The sequence below is a fragment of the Centruroides vittatus genome, unplaced genomic scaffold (assembly GCF_030686945.1).
Source record: "Centruroides vittatus isolate TY-2023 unplaced genomic scaffold, ASM3068694v2 scaffold_3315, whole genome shotgun sequence".
Taxonomy (NCBI): Eukaryota; Metazoa; Arthropoda; class Arachnida; order Scorpiones; family Buthidae; genus Centruroides; species Centruroides vittatus.
In genome coordinates, this window is record NW_027122703.1 from 1,541,344 (window position 1) to 1,560,251 (window position 18,908).

An 18,908-nucleotide genomic window follows, 5' to 3' on the forward strand; every position below is an offset into this window, starting at 1 on the left:
CCCCGGGTGCCAGTTACATTCGCTATGCCACTGATCCAGAGTGGTTTCCCATTGCCATCTCTGGGGTGCGATGTTATGTGAGGGAAAATCCTTCCAGGAGGACTTGTAAGGAAAACTGGCCCCTATTCAGGTGTTACAAACGTAGAGAAAACCTGGAAAACTCCACATGGCCAGCCTGACTGAGCCCAGCGTGAAGCTGAGACCGAATTCTCAGTATTTAGCGACAGAACTGCTTGGCTACTGGTGGGCTAGTGTATTCACTTACATGTAGTAATAAAAGTAATGTATTCACTTACAGGTTTACCTCAGAAACTCAGGGTTTTACTGTATTAAAACTGAGAGGTAGAACTAGCTTTAGACTTGTTATGTCTCTAAGTCACAACATACTTGAGGTACTTTTGCCTTTACTAGATAGTTTTTCAGTGAAGCAAAATCCTTTGTAATCTTAGGCCCTAAGCTGTGGTTTGTTTAGCTTAAATATATAACTCAGCAAAACCAGATTTGCTGAGAGGACATTACAATTAGAAAATTATCAATGATTTCTTATTGTCATTCTTGATAATTAAAATCCATTATTTTGAACTTATTTCTTCATTCCTTAATATTTTTGCACAAGAAAGTACAAGATATGCTTTAAAGAAGCTAAACATATTGCAGTTTTAGATCATAGTGTTAGTACAGGTATAAAAATATTTAACAACAATAATGAAATATGTTTATCTCTGTAAACTATAAATATTTTCTTGTGTAAAATTTTTATTTTATTTATAATCACTTAAAATAATCTTCATACTACAGAACTATTTCTTGTGTATTTTCTTGATACAGAGGGAGAAGGAAGATTCAACAAAGTCTTTTGAGTATATTCATACCCTTTAGGAAACTTCAATCTTAAATAAAGAATATTTTATTGTTACTTCATTCCACCTAGGTCTTTCCATACCAAATGATAAAATGCAATCCATTAAAATTATAGTTTCACTTTTCCTCATTCTACATCACTTTCAATTTTTCATGTCTTTTTGTAGGAGTTATTTTTAACTTTATTTAATGTTTTATTAAGTTGTAAAGCTTACATATAAAATATTATGAATACATTTGATTGAATCTGATTTCCCATGGAAAGAATTTTTTGAAAAAATAAATGAATTTATGTAAATTATTATTATGTATTAAATTTTTCAGAATAAGCATCATTTAATAATAGAATATGAAAATTTATTGGATAAAAGAAAAATTAAATTGAAATTTTATAGAAATTAACTATAATTAATTACAGTAGAGAGTCGTTAATCGGAACACTGGTAATTGGAATCGCCGGTAATCGGCACGATTTTCAGTCAGACTGTGTCGTGCTGAATTGAACGTTTTTGATACTAAATTTACTTCTAAAGTATAATTTTCATGTTTTTATATTCTTCAATATACTTATTTTGTTTGTACAAAATGCAGAAATAATTTTTAACGATATGATAGCCTTGATTATTATTATAAAAATTTTCGTTAGGCTTAAAATCGATGAAAATTCAACACGAAGCGACACGCAACGGAGAAAAATTTGAACATTGGACAGGTTAATGTATTTTTTCGTACATAATGGGTAATCGGAACAAATGACTAATCGAAACAACCCCAGTCCCCAATTGATTCCGATTTTCGACTCTCTACTGTATTTATATATAATTTATATTATTATTATTATTTTTATTATATATACTCATCATAATTGTATAATTAAGTTTCTATAATAATAGAAGAATATCATTTTTCTTGTTTAAATGAGTACAAGATACAATATATTTTGACAAACTTTTCTGGTCTGCTAGCAAAAATTTTCCTATAGCTTTTTGGTTTTTTAGTATGTATCTTGTTTCAAACAAGAAAGTTTATATTTATGTGAGGAAAAGTGATTATTGCTTATGCAACTTACCTGAATGTAGTGTATAGTTAATGCAATAAGTATAACTAAAAAGCGCTTCCAAAAACTAAATGGTTTTAAAACTTACATATTGCAAAGTGTTTTATGGTTTGGTTGCATTTGACAAAGCAACCAAATCACAAATAATAACTTGCTATTGTTGCAAACTGATTTTAATCATTCTTAAAATAATCTTTAAATATAACTTAGTTAACTGAATTTTAGGCCTTTCTTCATAGCCTATACTTTCTACACAAAAAATATCTTTCCGTCTTTGTTTACTTCATCTTAACAGGTTTAATATATTTTATTTCAAGTTTTTGGATAATTATATTTAAGATACTTATAAATTTCTAGTGAATTAATTAACTAATATCCCTATAGAACATATTATTTTGAATATAAATTTATAATTTTATAAAGAATTTCCTTAACTTTTTTTAGTAATTGTGTTTGATGCAAGATGAAAGTAATATATATCACTATCAAGAAATTGTAATGTATATTATTATTGTTATTGCTGTATCTAAACTTTCTGTATTCACTTTTTTTTATCTGTATTAAATTGTTTTACAAAAATTAATGTCCATACACAGAACTACAGAAAGAAATTTATAAGATTTACTTAATTAACCTCTAAACAGAAACATTGGTCTGTGAAACCATTGCTGTTACATTATGCTACAGTGTGGCAGAACTGTTTGAGCTTCATCTTGTCCTTCCATGATACCTTATTATCAACCATTTGCCTATACTATGCATGCATTACTATTCAGTTTGTGACTTTATTTCAAAATACATACAGCTTTTTTAAGTCTTAATCTTACTGACTATTGTGTGTTGAATGCAAAGGTATGTAAGACTGGATGTTTCATATTTGGACTTTATAGAGTTTTCAATTGTTTTTTTTGTTGCTTCATGGTAAGCTGTTTCTCAATTTTATAACTCTTTATTGTGGATATTCCATCAACAAGTCCTTGTAAATCATCAAGAGCTTTATTTGTGAAATTGTGAAAATCCAGTAAACAAAAATTTGTATTTTATTAAATGTTTGGCTCACTCTCTTTTGTACCCACATATCAAAAAACTGCTCAGTATTCCTAATCTATCCAGAGAGTTTATGGCATTGATATAGGCGGAAATACTGAATATGAAAATGCTGCTGGAGATGATCAAGTTTCAGGAAACAGGCTTGAGAAGAGGAAGACCTGTTCTAAATGTCCATCTTCCAAGGACAGAAAAATTTCTTACAAGTAGGCCTATATCAACTGTAACAATCTAATTTGTCTGAAGTGTTGCAGAAAAATTTGAATTTATTCCTAATTTTGCTTTTTATTGCCCCCCAAAAAACCAATAAACTTGTGTATAGTAACGAATATACAAAACATGAAGTTCTACAAAAATACAAGGTCTCAGACCAACGATAATAATAATAATAATAGTCTTTCTAATATTATTAAATTTGGACATTAAAAAGAATCTGTTGAAATCACTGATACTGTTAATGCTACCAATTAGCTTCAAAATTAGTAATTATGAACGTTTTGAATTGAGGCCAGATTGCTGAGGCAGTAAAGATTATTCTACCTCTCTGGAGACTCAGATTTGAATCTGGGTTGAAAATTTCAAATATTTTTATGGATTTGTATCATACACACTCATTCCTCACTAATTAGTTTGGTGGGTTTAGATAGGCCTACAATCCTTATCATGGACTTCTCTAAACCCACCCAAACTAATTGATTGTAAAAATTCATTAGTCTGAAAAAGTCCTTAGTGCCTACAGGACACAGATTTCAAAATAAAGTTCTGAATATTTAATTAATGCATATACGTTCAAGATTTCTTAATTATTAGGATGTTTAATTCATTTAGTCATTATAAAGTTAACAGATATTAACATTAATGTTAAAGCTGACTGCCTATAGAAAAATCATTAAATTTTTAACACAATCCACATGAGATCGTGTACATAACCTAAGAGGTTACAATCAGCCTTAAATTTTTTTAGTAGTTGTAAAATTTAAATAAATTAGGCTGTGTAATTTCTTTACATAACCAAATGTAAAAAAAATCCAGCTACAAGTTATGCAACTTTCCTGGCTGTTAAGAGATTTTATTTAAAAAAATAACTTTATTCATTAGTAGTATGATTAATAGTATAAAATTGTTTAATGTAAAGCTAATATCAACAATATTTACCAGATACAATTTATTTTTGTAACCACCAAAAAGGGGTTTGTAGACAAACAAGTTTATGTCCTTCCAATCTGACTTTCACCAGAGGTCAAGAATCACTCAGAAGACAATTTTAATATACAGATCTTTATTTATATGCATTTCTGATCAGAGTTTGCACCGATCCCTCCTCAGTACAGGTGTACTCTGACGATTTTGACATTTCTTAGTAGCCTTATATAAGGTTACTAAGAAAAATTGAAAAATCAAAATTGTTCTACTCCTCTCGAGATATACACGAGCATCCTTAATCTCCCTATTGTTTTGATTTTTTGCTACCTAGATTTAATAGTACCATTCCCCTCTATATACAAACTACTATAACAAATTTTGTTCCTTAAATTATTCTTTATCTCATCCTGAGATATGAAGTGAAATAGACACCAACACACACAATCCATGGGATTTTTCCCTGTGTTTATGGCTCTGTTATCTATAGAGGAGAGTTCGTACGGTACCAACCATTACTAATTTTTCGCTACTGGAGTTAAGTAACAGCATTCTACAGACACACACACAAGAAAATCATCATCATAGGTCATATATATTGGTGACTGTTTCGTTCAGATTATGGGAACCACGAGCCAGAGAAGGCATTTGTTAGTATTTAGTGCAACAAAAGTTATTTTCACAGCTTTAATTCTACTTTGAGAATGAGTAGTCAATTTTATTTTAAAATGTATTTTGTCTATAGTAGTATTAGGTTAAGAAAAGTCATAGTTTCACAATATAAAATTATATACAACAATCTCCAAAATGTTACCACGTGGCAATCGTCCAATACTGACCAAAAATAATTTTTAAGGAAATGGCCTTGGTTTTCTTCTCAATTTAGAGAAGAAAAGAAGAAAGTAAAATTGATCGAAGCTGGCATGAAAATGGCAATAGATGAAATTCTTGTGACAGTATGACTCGACAACAGGCAGCTTCAATATTTTCAGTTCCAAAAAACAGTAGATCGAACGAGAGCAATCCAAGTTGGCAAAATGAGAATACGGTCCTTCAGATGGGTAGATTGCAAAGCATTTTCTATAAAAAATCAGGATTAAAAAGTTCATTCAAGAATGAGTACAGTGTTTTGCATGTAAGGATTGAGCACTTCAAATGTGCCGATCAAGAAAATATTTTGTATTTTATTTGTGACAATTGTAAGCAGTGAAGTTCATTGAAAACTTGAAGATTTGTTCCTATGTTTTCCTGGTATTCACTTTTTAAAATAAATGTTGTTATTGGTTATAGTACACTATTTTACTATTGTCAAAGAAATCTGTACTTTTATTTGCTTAAAACTCTGGAACAGTAACTATACTGCAATACTTTCCATTGTTACTTATACATAACAGCCGGGAAAAAAATGTTTAAAAACATTTCCTTTTTATACATGTGTTTTAAGATTATTTCCATATAGACTATCTACATTAAGAGAGAATACAAAAATAATTCAGCAATAAATTAAATTTTGCTAGCACTCTACTACTCGTATTAGCAGTTTGTAATGAGCTGTAATAGTGATTGCATAATTTATAATATAGGGAAATTTAGTGTATTGTGTATGTTGGAATTGATATAATAGAGTTGCCAAGTTCCTTGTATAAAAAAAGGAAGACATACAATGGAGAACATATAACAAGATAAATATTTGTTGACTAACTTGCAAGTGTAAATTATAAAACATTAGACAGTAATTATGGTTTTAAACAATAGCGAGGTTGAGGCCGAAGTTTTAAACGTGAAAACGTGTACGTCAGACGTATACGTTTTCGCGTTTAAAACTTCGGCCTCGACCTCGCTAGTGTTAAATTACTATAAACTAGGGTTATGCGGGAACGGACGGGGGTGATGACACTCAACAACTAGTAAAATTAAGTTGATGAAGATTATTGTTATTGTATATCGCGGATTTTATCCCAGGCAATATTTTACGTCTTCGTATAGTTTTATCTTCATAATGTACCATCCAAAAATTTTTCTTCTCTTGTTGTTATGTTATCTGTATGTTGTTATCTGTATGTTATGTTATCCCGTGTATTGTAATTATGTTTACACATTGATACCGGACAGGCGCATTAGACGTGAAAGAAAGTTTAAAAACGTTTCAAAATAGGTTTCGTTCTTTATAAATCGGATGTTTTTTCTTTTTATTTTTCCTGAAGAAGGTCAATCAACTGACAGAAAGCGTTAGAAGATTTAATAAAAAGACTGCATATTAATTAAAAGGTGTTTTGTAATTTGGTGAATTTTAAATGCAGACAGAAATGACTACAATTGCAGCTAAAAGTAGATTAGCAGGCTTTCACGTTATAACTGACTAATAGTATTTGAAAAAGTTATAAGGAAGAGGATTGATCGAAAATTATTTTTATATAAAGCTTGATAAAATTTATCACAAGAAACTCGAAAAAATTTTGCCTGATATAACGGCCAGGATTGATCCAAAACGTGTTATTGCGCAGCGAATGAATTCAAGGAAAAGCGCAACATGAATACTTCAGTGATTTGAATTTCACAGAACACCATAAAACTGGAACTGAAATTCATATACAGTTTGTCAACTGGCATCCATATAATCGTTTTAGGAATTGTTAAAACCGAAGGAAAACATCAACTTGGTTCTTCTGATTTTCTGCCTAATATTGATTCTATTTGTTATTTTAATATAGATGAATATTTCGATGATTATTTATCCACTTGAGTAACACACGGCCTAATCGGATTGTTAACAGGAAGAAAGTTTGTCACTCAAAGTACTTGCGTAACTCGAACAACAACAACTTTTATTAGCAATAGTAAGATGAAAATTGTCATAGATTCTCTCACCCGAGTTTAGAATATCAAATATGGAGAATGATTTCGTTGAAAATAGCTCTGAATATTCTGAAATATCGTGATTTCTACCAGAATATTTCAACTGACAAATTGAAGAATATTTTAAAAAGTAGCATTTTACCAAATCTTAAAACTACTCAACTCTTTCCGCCCTGTGGGCACTAAGAGGACCTCATTTAGCGAGCCCATTACGGGTTCGGCCAGGCCACAATGAGGCGGCTGGGTGGTGACGGACAGAGCCTGACATATCCAGACGGACCCTCTCAGTTCCTGGGGATTTTTCGACCCGTCCGGATTCAATCCTGGGTCCCCCAGAGTGGTGGGCTGCCACCTTGATCGCTTGGCCATCCGGCCCCATGACACTTGCCTGCATGTAGTAGTGTTGTCCCCATATATCATACTTTTCTTGTTAGCAATAGAGTCATGCCGGTTATGTATCTAAACTCTGTTCGGGGATTAATTTCAAATTGAAATAACGTGACTTGGGTACAAATCGGAAGTTCACATATAGTTAATCTGGTTCGCTTTCTCTTGTGGTTTCTATATCTATTCTCGACTTTTGTCTATCTTCTTCCGTTCTCGAGTTTAAGGAAGGACAGAGACGGACGGACGAATGGAAATTATAGCTCTACAATTTTTTCCAAATTGCAGCCCAATAAGTACTATCCAGTAACCGAGTGGATAAAACCACCGAACACTGGTAGTCAGTCGTGGGTTCGCGAATGGCCAAAGGACTGGCCACGTGGAATTTTCCGGGTTTTCTTCGCGTTAGTATAGGAGAAGGTGGTATTATGGAACCCCATTTTCATTATAGTAAATTGTAAACAAGGTATCATAACTACGCCCACATTTTTTGTGCGAAAAGTACTAGTAACTATCAAAATAAATGTTCCTAATTGGATTTTTCGCCAGTTTAACTATAAGTATAGTTTTTGAAAGCTGTAAGAAAAGTCAGAAAGTCGTTTTTGGGAAGCTGGGTGGTAATATGGAACTCTATTATATGTTTTCAAAAAAATGCTTTAATGTATTCAAAAACAAATAGAAAAGCACAAAAAATAATTAATTACAAAATCATTTACTCCAATGTATTTTATCGAAAAATGCTTTAATAATAATAATAATAATAATAATCCACAAGACATGCCAAATTTTCTTACTCGGCATCACCTACATGAAACCTAAAAACAACAATACCACAGACCCCACACAATACAGACCAATTACATGTCCTCCAACACTACAAATTATTGACATCCTGTATCGCAAACAAAAAATACAAACATATTGAAGAACACGACATTCTAACGGAACAGCAAAAAGATTGCCGTAGAAATCACAGGGATGCAAAGAACAGTTACTCATAGATTCAGTCATTCTACGGCAAGCACACAAACAACACAGAAACATACACATGGCATATATAGACTACAGAAAAGCATTCGACAGCATTCCACACAGTTGGCTGCTACATATCCTACACATGTACAAAATACATCCATCACTCATTACATTCTTCCAAAACACTATGCAGCACTGGAGAACAACACTACATCTCAGGGTTCATAACACTTCCATACAAACAAACCAAATCTTTATTAGGCGAGGAATTTTTCAAGGAGATTCCTTGAGTCCTCTCTGGTTCTGCCTAGCCTTGAATCCATTATCTAACATGTTAAACAACACACAATATGGCTACAATATCAGGCATGAAAAAACAACACAGTATACACTGTCACATCTCATGTACATGGATGACATAAAACTTTATGCATCCACACAAAAACAACTTCATCAACTCCTACAAATCACACATTCATACACCAAGGACATACAAATGGAATTTGGCCTAGATAAATGCAAAACACTTCACATAGAAAAAGGAATCCTGAAGAAAGAAGATTTTGCACTTGGAAATGGAGACATTATTGAATCCATGGAAGAGGGCGAGTTCTACAAGTATTTAGGATTCCAACAGGCCAAACTAACAGAACATGCACAAATAAAGCAAAGATTAATTAAAGAATACCAAAGTAGGTTAAATGCTATTCTCAGAACACAGTTAAATGCAAAACACACAGTTAAAGCAATAAACACATATGTCATCCCAGTACTCACATATTCTTTTGGAGTTATACATTGGACTCACACAGATCTTGAGCAACTCCAAAGGAAAACGAGAACAACACTTACTAAGCATAAACAACATCATCCTAAATCCACCACAGAAAGATTAACCCTTCCACATAAAGATGGCGGACGTGGCCTGATTGACATAGTTAACCTTCACTACAAACAAATACAGTCATTGCGAGAGTTTTTCTACAAAAAACAAGAAATATCACAATTACATAAAGCAGTAACTCTAGCAGACTCGAATAACACACCATTAAACTTACACTCACATCATATGGACACAACACAACATATAAAAAGCATAGACACCATTAAGCAATCGTGGGCTCGAAAGGCACTCCATGGCAGGCATCCTTACGATCTGGCCCATGATTTTGTTGACAAAACTGCATCAAACAGCTGGTTAGCTCGGGGATGCCTCTTTGGGGAGACGGAAGGATTCATGATTGCCATACAGGATCAGGTCATAAACACTAAAAACTACAGAAAACACATACTCAAAGATGCAACACTCACAAATGACACATGCAGAAAATGTCACATCATGCCAGAAACTATACAACACATCACCTCTGGTTGCAAGCTCTTGGCACAAACAGATTATTTACACAGACATAATCAAGTAGCAAATATAATACACCAAGAGCTTGCAAGGAAACACAAATTAGTAGACATCCACGAACCATATTACAAATACATTCCACAGACAGTATTGGAAAACGACACGCACAAAATGTACTACGACAGAGCCATAATCACAGATAAAACAATTTACCACAACAGACCAGACATCACAGCTCATTGACAAACACAATAAAATCATATACATTATAGACATATCCATTCCAAACACTCACAATATACAAAACGCATGCACTGAAAAAATTAGCAAGTACACAGAACTCGCCCAGGAAATAAGGCATCTGTGGAGGATGGATAGGGTGCTTATTGTACCTGTTGTTCTCTCCTCTACAGGTGTCATACCACACACACTACACAAAAGCCTGGGCACATTACAATTGAATAGAAACATATACATCACACTACAGAAGGCCACTATATTGAATACATGTCATATTGTGAGAAAATTCCTGAATACAGACACACACACTGATACACTTCTTTAATTTCTGTTTTGGTTACTATGCCTTGACTTTGGTCCGGCATAGTACACAGCCACTGGTGTTAACCGAGTATCTCTCACTTAACCCAACATAATAATAATAATAATAATAATATGATCTCCATCAACAATATATATTCCAGCATTTCTTTTTCGATATTTCCAGGAAGAAATGGCTAAGACAAGAGTAGAAATGGCTTTCTACCCTTGTCTTTTTCACAAATTGCTCCCGACGAATGTCTGCTTGCAAAGAGAGAGTTCGCAAAGTAGTTTTTGGCCCTTCGTAAAATTTTGCAGCTTTCTTCAGCCCCATTTTCTTGTCCCTTACCACACACACTGTCTGCCATTTTTTCCTGGCTCCATGTTTGTCTCTTCAAGTTTTTCTTTGGATTGTTCAGCTGGGTTTTAAGCATCTGAAAATTAAAATAAAATCAATTTTAAAAATCAGTTAAAAAAAGAAAAAAACACTTATCTATCCAGAACAGTTTTTAAAACTAAAAATAACTTCAGAATTTAGCTAGATCTACTTATCTATAGTTTCAGGTATCTACTTATAATTTTTTCATTCGTCTACCACATACTTTTACAAAATTATTCCATGGCTTTAATTTGTGTATTACGAACCCCAGAGGAGTCGGGTTCCATATTAAAAGCACCAATGGGGTCCGTATTTCACGCATCTCCACCTTGGATTAACTTAACTTTCAGTCAACACCAAACTTTAAAAACGTAAACATCAAACAGATTAACATGTTCCTCTAGGCCAGTGGTTCTCAAAGCGGGTGCCGCAAGTACGCCACAAGGGTGCCGCGAAATTTTTAAATAATTAAATTAAAATTACTTAAAATAATGGAATTAAAGTATTAAATTAAATAAATAATTAAAACAACTATAAAAAATGAATATTGGTTTTTTCTACTAATCTTGTTACGTCACCACTTGTCTCAGTGACTCGGTAATTGGCGACACGTAAATACTAGATAAAAAACGAACTAGTTACTAGTTGTCTGTTCTTCTGTTCCTGCAGCGAGTAGAAGTGCAATATAAATGCGTTGAATGCAGTAAGTAGTTGTTTTTATTATTGTTACATGTTCAGACAATAACGAAAAAGCTTTATATACAAATATTTTTCTTCTTTACAGCAAGAAAAAATAAATTATTAACTTGTAATTAAATTTTATAATAAATAATATATTGAAATAATATTGAATATAATAATATTGAAGTTAATTATGTCGTTCAATATCATGAATAATTTTTTCATTAAAAAAAAAAAAGTGAAGATTCTAATGATCAAGAAATGGTTACTGGTAGCAAAGCTAAGGAATCAATTAGCACTAGTAAATCATCAAAAATTCAGAGCTCATTTTATCATCTTTATAATAATAACTTTTGTTTTGAATGTTTTTGTGTTGTTTGGAAATAAACTTACTTAGGCCGCGACTGCACTAGCCGTAAAAGGGCCGTAAAACCCCTCACCGTAAAAGCTTTTACGCCTGAGCAGGTCGTAAAATATCATGGTCACGTGATTAAAAGCTTTTACGGTGAGGGGTTTTACGGCCCTTTTACGGCTAGTGGAGTCGCGGCCTTACTTTAAAAAACTTATTTTTTTCAAAGACTTTTCATCCTTCATATCTTTACTAACCGTAAAAAAGCAAAAATAATAATAATAGGGGTGCCATGAATTTTGTTTAATAATTTCAGTGTGCCACCAGACAAAAAAGTTTGAGGAACACTGCCCTAGGCCTATAGAACGGGACACATGCACCAGTTACCTACAACTACATGATTTATATTTTAGAAATAATTACATTTACTTACCATTCAAAAGTTTGGAATTGCGAAAAACACAAATGTACTATTTCACTGAACTCAACCGCATAACTGAAGTGTGAGGCATCCTCCCCTTGCTATGGATGTCTGCCTAGTGCAGCACAGCCAAAATTTTCTAGAGTTCGAATCTATTATCAATCTGAAATGGAGGGGTTCCATAATACCACCTTCTGCTCTAACACTTAAATTGGGGCCAGATTTACATCCTCCTTGGCAGATTACTCAAGTGTCGCGTTGTCGTAACCAAATAAACCAAAATAATTCTAACGAGCGATTATTTATTGTGACATCGTCATAATGTTCTCAATTCTTTTAGTGGTGTCTTGTCCCTGCACATCATATTTTTCCTGTTAGCAATAAAGTCGTGCCGTTCAGGGAAAGATTTGGAATTAAAGTAACGCGAATTCCGGTCCATACCGAAAGTTTGTATATAGTTAATCTGGACCTACTGTCCTAAGCTTTCCACATCTGGTCTTGACTTTCTATCTATCTAACTCCTTTCTCGAGATTAAGGTAGGACAAACACGGACAGACAACAGGAGAGGACAGTCAGAATTTATAGGTCTACAATTTTTTCAATTTGCAGCCCAATAATATTTCTGTAAACGCAATATGTACGAGAACATACTTCCCACGTAGTTTATACAATCTGTTGCCAAAATTTAAACACCTTATTATCATATAAAATTCAAGTATTTTTACTGATTTTTTAAAATTTAAACAAGTCTTATATAAAGTCTTTCGGACGTTAATTAATATTAGCAACTTCGATCATATGCGTTCTATCACAACCTGTAACACGGAGACACTTTTCAAATATTAATATTAGACCGGTATTAATTAGCAATCGTTGAGCATCATCTCAGGACCCTCGTTATCTCCTCTACCCTTAAACCTGTTACAAAAATTTAATAGCATCAATCCCTGCACGAAACTCCCTGCAACATTTCAGAAATATTCGACAAAAAGCACAGGAGTTATTAAGCTTCAAACAGGGTGAACAAAATCGTGCCACACACACAAACATACACATTAACATCCACACATACAGAAATTACCCCCCCCCACTCCACCATTTTTTTTTCATTTCTCGACGTTTCAAGATGTCCTAAGTTCAAAAATGTAAAAGTTTTGGAGAGGATTCATTTTTTGATCTCTTGACATACTTTCCCTCTGTTATATATAACAACCGGGAAAGTAGAAGTGCAGCAACGAGTTGCGTAACTTCCCCGACGAAAAACACTAAAACACATTAGCACAAAGTTAAAATTATGCGCGGGGCTATGTATTGAGATTTTATTTTTTTAAAATAAAATAAAATTTTAATCGTTATTAACATTTACAATATTTTAAAAAATTCATTTATCTCTCAAAATTAAGCCATTTGCCGCTTTATGATAGTTAATAACACAGTATAAAAGTTAAGTCCGATCTCGGTCGAGACACGGCCACCTGTATCGCCCGCCCCTAGACTTTAAACACTACAGTTTAATGCATCAATACCTTCTTATACGCAAGCTACAACGGCAAATTTCGTTTCGTAATCTACCTCATTCCGATATATTTTAAACGAAATAGAAATTTAAAATTATTTCAGAATTATTTTCGCGAAATTCAAATTTCAGACCCCGCCCATATCATGACGTAACAGGATTACTCGAACAATAGAAATAATAAAAAAGTATTCAAAAGTTTCCTTAACATGACGTCATTTCCGTAAAATACAATAGTTATGTATTTATACTTATTAAAGATATTATATTAATTATACATATTATTTAAAAAATTAAATAAATTATTAAATGACCTCGAGTTTTATATAATATTTTTACAAGCGGAAGTTATTTTACGAAATTCGTCGGGAACGAGGTTATATATCTATAGGCAGCCATGTTTAATTGGGTATAGTGAAATGTGCTGATCGATAAGAGCATCGTTTATAAATCTGAAGTTGATGTCGATGTGATAAGGTAAATAATCACAGCGTAACGTTCAGGTAAATCGAATAAGTTTATTTGATATTATCATATATTTGTAATGGACGAATATATTATACTTCATTGAACGTGAGTGAAACCATAAATGAATACATGATGCAAACACCTAATTTGGTAAGGAATAATGTGGGTTTACCTGTTTTTATTGCTAAATTATGGAAGATAGTAGAGGATCCCGAGACTGACGATCTAATTTCTTGGGGATCGGACGGTACGAGTTTTGTTATTAAGAATCAAACTCGATTCTCTAAGGAATTGCTACCTCTGTACTTTAAGCATGGCAATATGACGAGTTTCGTACGACAATTAAATATGTACGGTTTTAGGAAGATGACGAATATCGCACAGAGTGGACTTCATCATGAAAACGAAGAGATAGAATTTTATCATCAATATTTTATTAAAGGACAGGAGTTACTCTTGTCGGAGATAAAACGAAAGATTCCCGTTACAAAGAGTAGTCCAAATAAGAAGAAGACGGAAATACTGAAGGACATTATAAGCGATGTCGAAACTATTCACGCCAATCAGGAGACTCTCGATACTACCATACACGAAATGAAGCGAGAAAACGAGGCTCTGTGGAGAGAGGTTGCCATACTTCGCCAAAAAGATCAGAAGCAGCAAAAAGTGGTGGAGAGGCTGGTTCAGTTTTTGGCTTCGATTATTCAAACTAATCGAAACGTTGGACTTAAACGAAAGATACCTCTGATGATCGAAGGAGATGGCGAAAAGATTTTGGTGGGCGAGAAAATTCCGAGATTAAGTAGGCAGTTGTCGAAAGATAAAAGACTGAATGCCGATTTGTGTAACAGTTCCTCTTTTTCGATTTCGGCGAATAGTCCTACCGGTCCCGTAATTCATGAAATTACGGATTTGGTTAACGATCCAATTTTTACCGATAACGATTCCGAAATTAATCTGTCGTCCGAAGTTCAAAAAGACTTAGCTTCGCCGATTAAAGCAACTGTAGACGAAGCGAGTCCAAACTCATTTGCCGATTATCAAGTAGAAACGGAACTGCCAAACGTCTTGGACGAACATCTATTTGAATTAAATGACCCTATCGAAGTGATTAGCAGCTCTGATCCTCTTGATAATTTGAATACGCTTGTTGAATCGAGTAAAGATCACTCCTTGAAAATGAACAAAACTGATGAATCTCCAAAATCCAAAAAAAGCAACAAAATTAAAGATCAAGAATCAAAACACGATCAAATGCAAATTGCTATTTCGTCTAATAGTAATAATTTGTCAAATTCACTTCAGAATAGTTTTGCAGATATACTGGAAAATATTTCACCAGATTTGGACTGGATTCACGAACTTATGCCTAATTCTTCTTTATTAGAACTTAGTGCAGATGAAAATTTAGCTCATCTCACAGAATTTTTACAAGAAGAAAATGATGACGACATAATTAAAGGAAATGAAATAATGAAGTATTCTCCTGTCAATATTGATTCTTCAACTCCATTTCATGAAGATTTGTTTAATGATGTTAATATTGAAAATGAATTGGATATTGATTAAGAAATACATGTGTGTGTATGTATGTATCACTCAAACATACAAAGGAGCTGTGATGTATTTATTAAACAATAGTATTTTTGGATTCTTGAAAAAAATAAAATAAACAAGCTTGTTATTTCTACATATATTAAGAATTTTCCTTGTCAACATTTAATGATTCCTCTAACTTAAAATTGTTACTATTTTTAATGTATATTTTTATTTTTTGTGATTCTTTACAATTTTAAAGAAATGAAATTTCTTATAAAATTGTAATTATCAAAATAAAAATACAAGAAAATAAGTTTAAAATATGTAAAGTTTTTTATTTTTATTATTTTTATCGTAAAAATTTTTTGGATTTAACAAAATTATAAAACAACAAAAGGCTTAAGAAAAGTTTCTCTTGAAATTTTTCTAGTAACCGAATGGAAGAATTTCAGAGTAATAATATACATTGTACTAGCTATGCGAAAAAGAAACTGTTTTAGTAGCTTTAACTACCAATATTTTTCTCATATGGAGGAAGATTTATTAAATATAACCTATGTTGATGTATGATGATTGAAAATTATTTTAGAAATTAAATACTGTAACTCCTTAAGAAATACTAATTCAAAATATTTTTGTAAAATAAGAAATCAAAACTATTTACATGTATATTTAATAAGTATTGCCTTTAATGCATATTCTAGATGTTTCAAAATTGTACATTTACTGTAAATGTAAAATAAACAAATTAATTAAAATAGTAAAAAACTTGTAAGGCAAGTTGTGTAATTTTTAAATATAGTATTTGTAAGATGAAAATACAAAATTTGTGTAAATCATGAACAGAAATTATATAAAGTAAGTTCAAGGACATTTCCGATCTGATTTAAAAGATAAACAATTATAGATATATAATATATGCTAAGCCCGAATTCTACGTTCAATCAGATGTTTAAATCGCTGGATTATTTTTTGGTTGTAACTTAAGTTAAGGCAAAGTTAAATGACTGACTAATGCTAATAATTATAGGTAATTAACTCTAACGCCACTTTAAGTTGTCTTTAGGCCAAATAACATTGTTTAACTTATTCTTCAAAGTTAATATAATAATCTGTATGAGTCAATTTTCATATTTAACTTTAAAATATCAAAAGAGTTATAGATTAATTTTTGAAAAATATGTTATTGAATGAAATGTATTAGTAATAATCAAATATATTAGCTGATCCAATAACCAATCAATAGAAAGTTGTAACTTCAGATTTTGCCCCAAGTACTAATTTCATGTATGATTAAGACTTTAGTTTTAAATTAAAAAGACAAACAGCAACTATTACAAAAAAAAAAAAAAAAAAAAAACAGTATATGTAAGTAAAATACAATGATTCTGCACCATATGAATTATGTAAAGATTAATTAGGTAAGAATAAAGTTTGATAACATAAATATAAAAACTTCACATTAGAGGAGGAGGAGGATCTCAATATGTAAACTATTTCTAATATAGAATGATTGACTTGTGATTGTTAATATTTTTATCGAGATGATTCTAGAGCTTTTTTAATTAATAGAATATATTTTAATGCTGAATAAAATGAAATTTTTTTGATATATTAACTATAAGATATGAAAACGTTTGTTGTTTGAATTTAAATATTCTAAATATCAAAATAGCATTTCTACATAGATTAACAGGATTATAAATATTTAAATATATTGTCCATGCCCAACATTTCAAAACGCATTAATTGACTTATTTTGATAACTTCACTTTTTATTCTGCTTTGCAATATTTTTATATTATGAAACAATTTATTACTTAATTTTTAATTAAAATGTTGGTTAAATAAATAAAGTTGGTAATTTTTTATTTCTTACAAAACTGGATGTTTTGCAATATATATATATGTTTTAATTTGAAACATAAGGAGAACACTGTATACATAACATTGACATATCATATTATTTATATAACAGCTTTAATTGAAACCTAAGGAGGAAAACAAATATGAAAATATTTTCAACTAATTTGTCATCAGGGGTACAAAAAAAAAAAAAAATTGGAACAAATGGTATTGTTTTCTTTCCTATGGTTCAATTTAAAGTTATTCATTTATATATATATCAGCTGAAAGTTGTAAAAAATATTTAATAATTAAATAATTGAGCAGATATTTAGCATAGGAACTTGCACAAATGTTATGGAAAGTGTACATTGGTGGATTTGGTTGAATCTTTGATATTTTTTAGTTCTAGTTCTGGTTGAAAAACTCCATAGACAGAAAATCAAAATGTGGATAGTTTTTGAGTTATCAAGCATTCAAGATGAATAAACAGCATAATTTATACAGCCCTACATTTTTCTAATTTCAAAATATTAAATATTTTCAAATATTAATGTTTGGCACATTATCTAGATTTCCTTGTTGAGAAATCATTATCTGAGTTTGATTCTTGCACCATTTGGGTTTAAACCACACTAGATACAGCATGCTCTTCTGTATGGTGTTTGGATGCCCTTCTTGCAAGAAACACTCATAGATTTGATAATGGTCAATAACAAACTCTAAGAGACATCAGTTTATATTTTCAAAACAAAAAAGACTTAGGACTTCACAACAGTTTGTGAATTATGCTGGTTTGCATCTTGGATGCTTAATAACTCAAACACAATCTATTTGGCTTTGTGCCTACAGGGACTTTTGATCAGGACCACTAGAACTACAAAGAATGAAAGATTCTGCCAAATCTACCAGAACTCATTTCCCATAATGTTTGTGCATTGTCCTTTTTTTTAATATTTTATTGGGCTGCAATTTGAAAAAATTGTAGTTTTATATAATCCAACTGTTGTCCATCCACCCATCTGTCTTTCCTTAATCTTAAGAATGGAATTAGATAGATGAAATCCAAGACTAGATATAGAAACCTTAGGAGCAGGAGGCCCTAATTGACTATATACAAATTTCTGATGCAAACAGGAAGTCACATTATTTCAATTCAAAAATTTTTCCTGAAAGGTGTTACATAGATGACTGGCTTTTTTTAACAATAGACGATTCTATTGTTAAATTAAAGGAAAAGTATGGTGTACAGGGGCAAGACACTAATAATTTGAGATGGAAAGCATATATTTTAAATTAAATAAATAAAAAATTGCAGCCTGGCATTGTGACAGTGTCATAATAAATAATTGCTTGTATTAAATAAATATGGTACTTTGTAATATTAGTATTAAAAGATCTTTATCAGAAACATTCATCTAATATTGATCAAAACATAATTGAAAAATCAATATTTTTAATTTGAAATTGCAGTATTTTAAAATTTAAATCT

The 18,908-nt window shown here is 31.6% G+C and overlaps 1 protein-coding gene across 1 annotated transcript; it reads left to right on the forward strand.

The window, feature by feature from the left end:
* Positions 1-13,950: 13,950 nt before the first annotated feature.
* On the forward strand, positions 13,951-15,767 carry LOC136988558 (heat shock factor protein-like). The gene has a single exon (XM_067286447.1). It carries the CDS (start codon positions 14,162-14,164, stop codon positions 15,599-15,601), a length of 1,440 nt encoding a protein of 479 aa, XP_067142548.1. The 5' UTR covers positions 13,951-14,161; the 3' UTR covers positions 15,602-15,767.
* Positions 15,768-18,908: the final 3,141 nt, after the last annotated feature.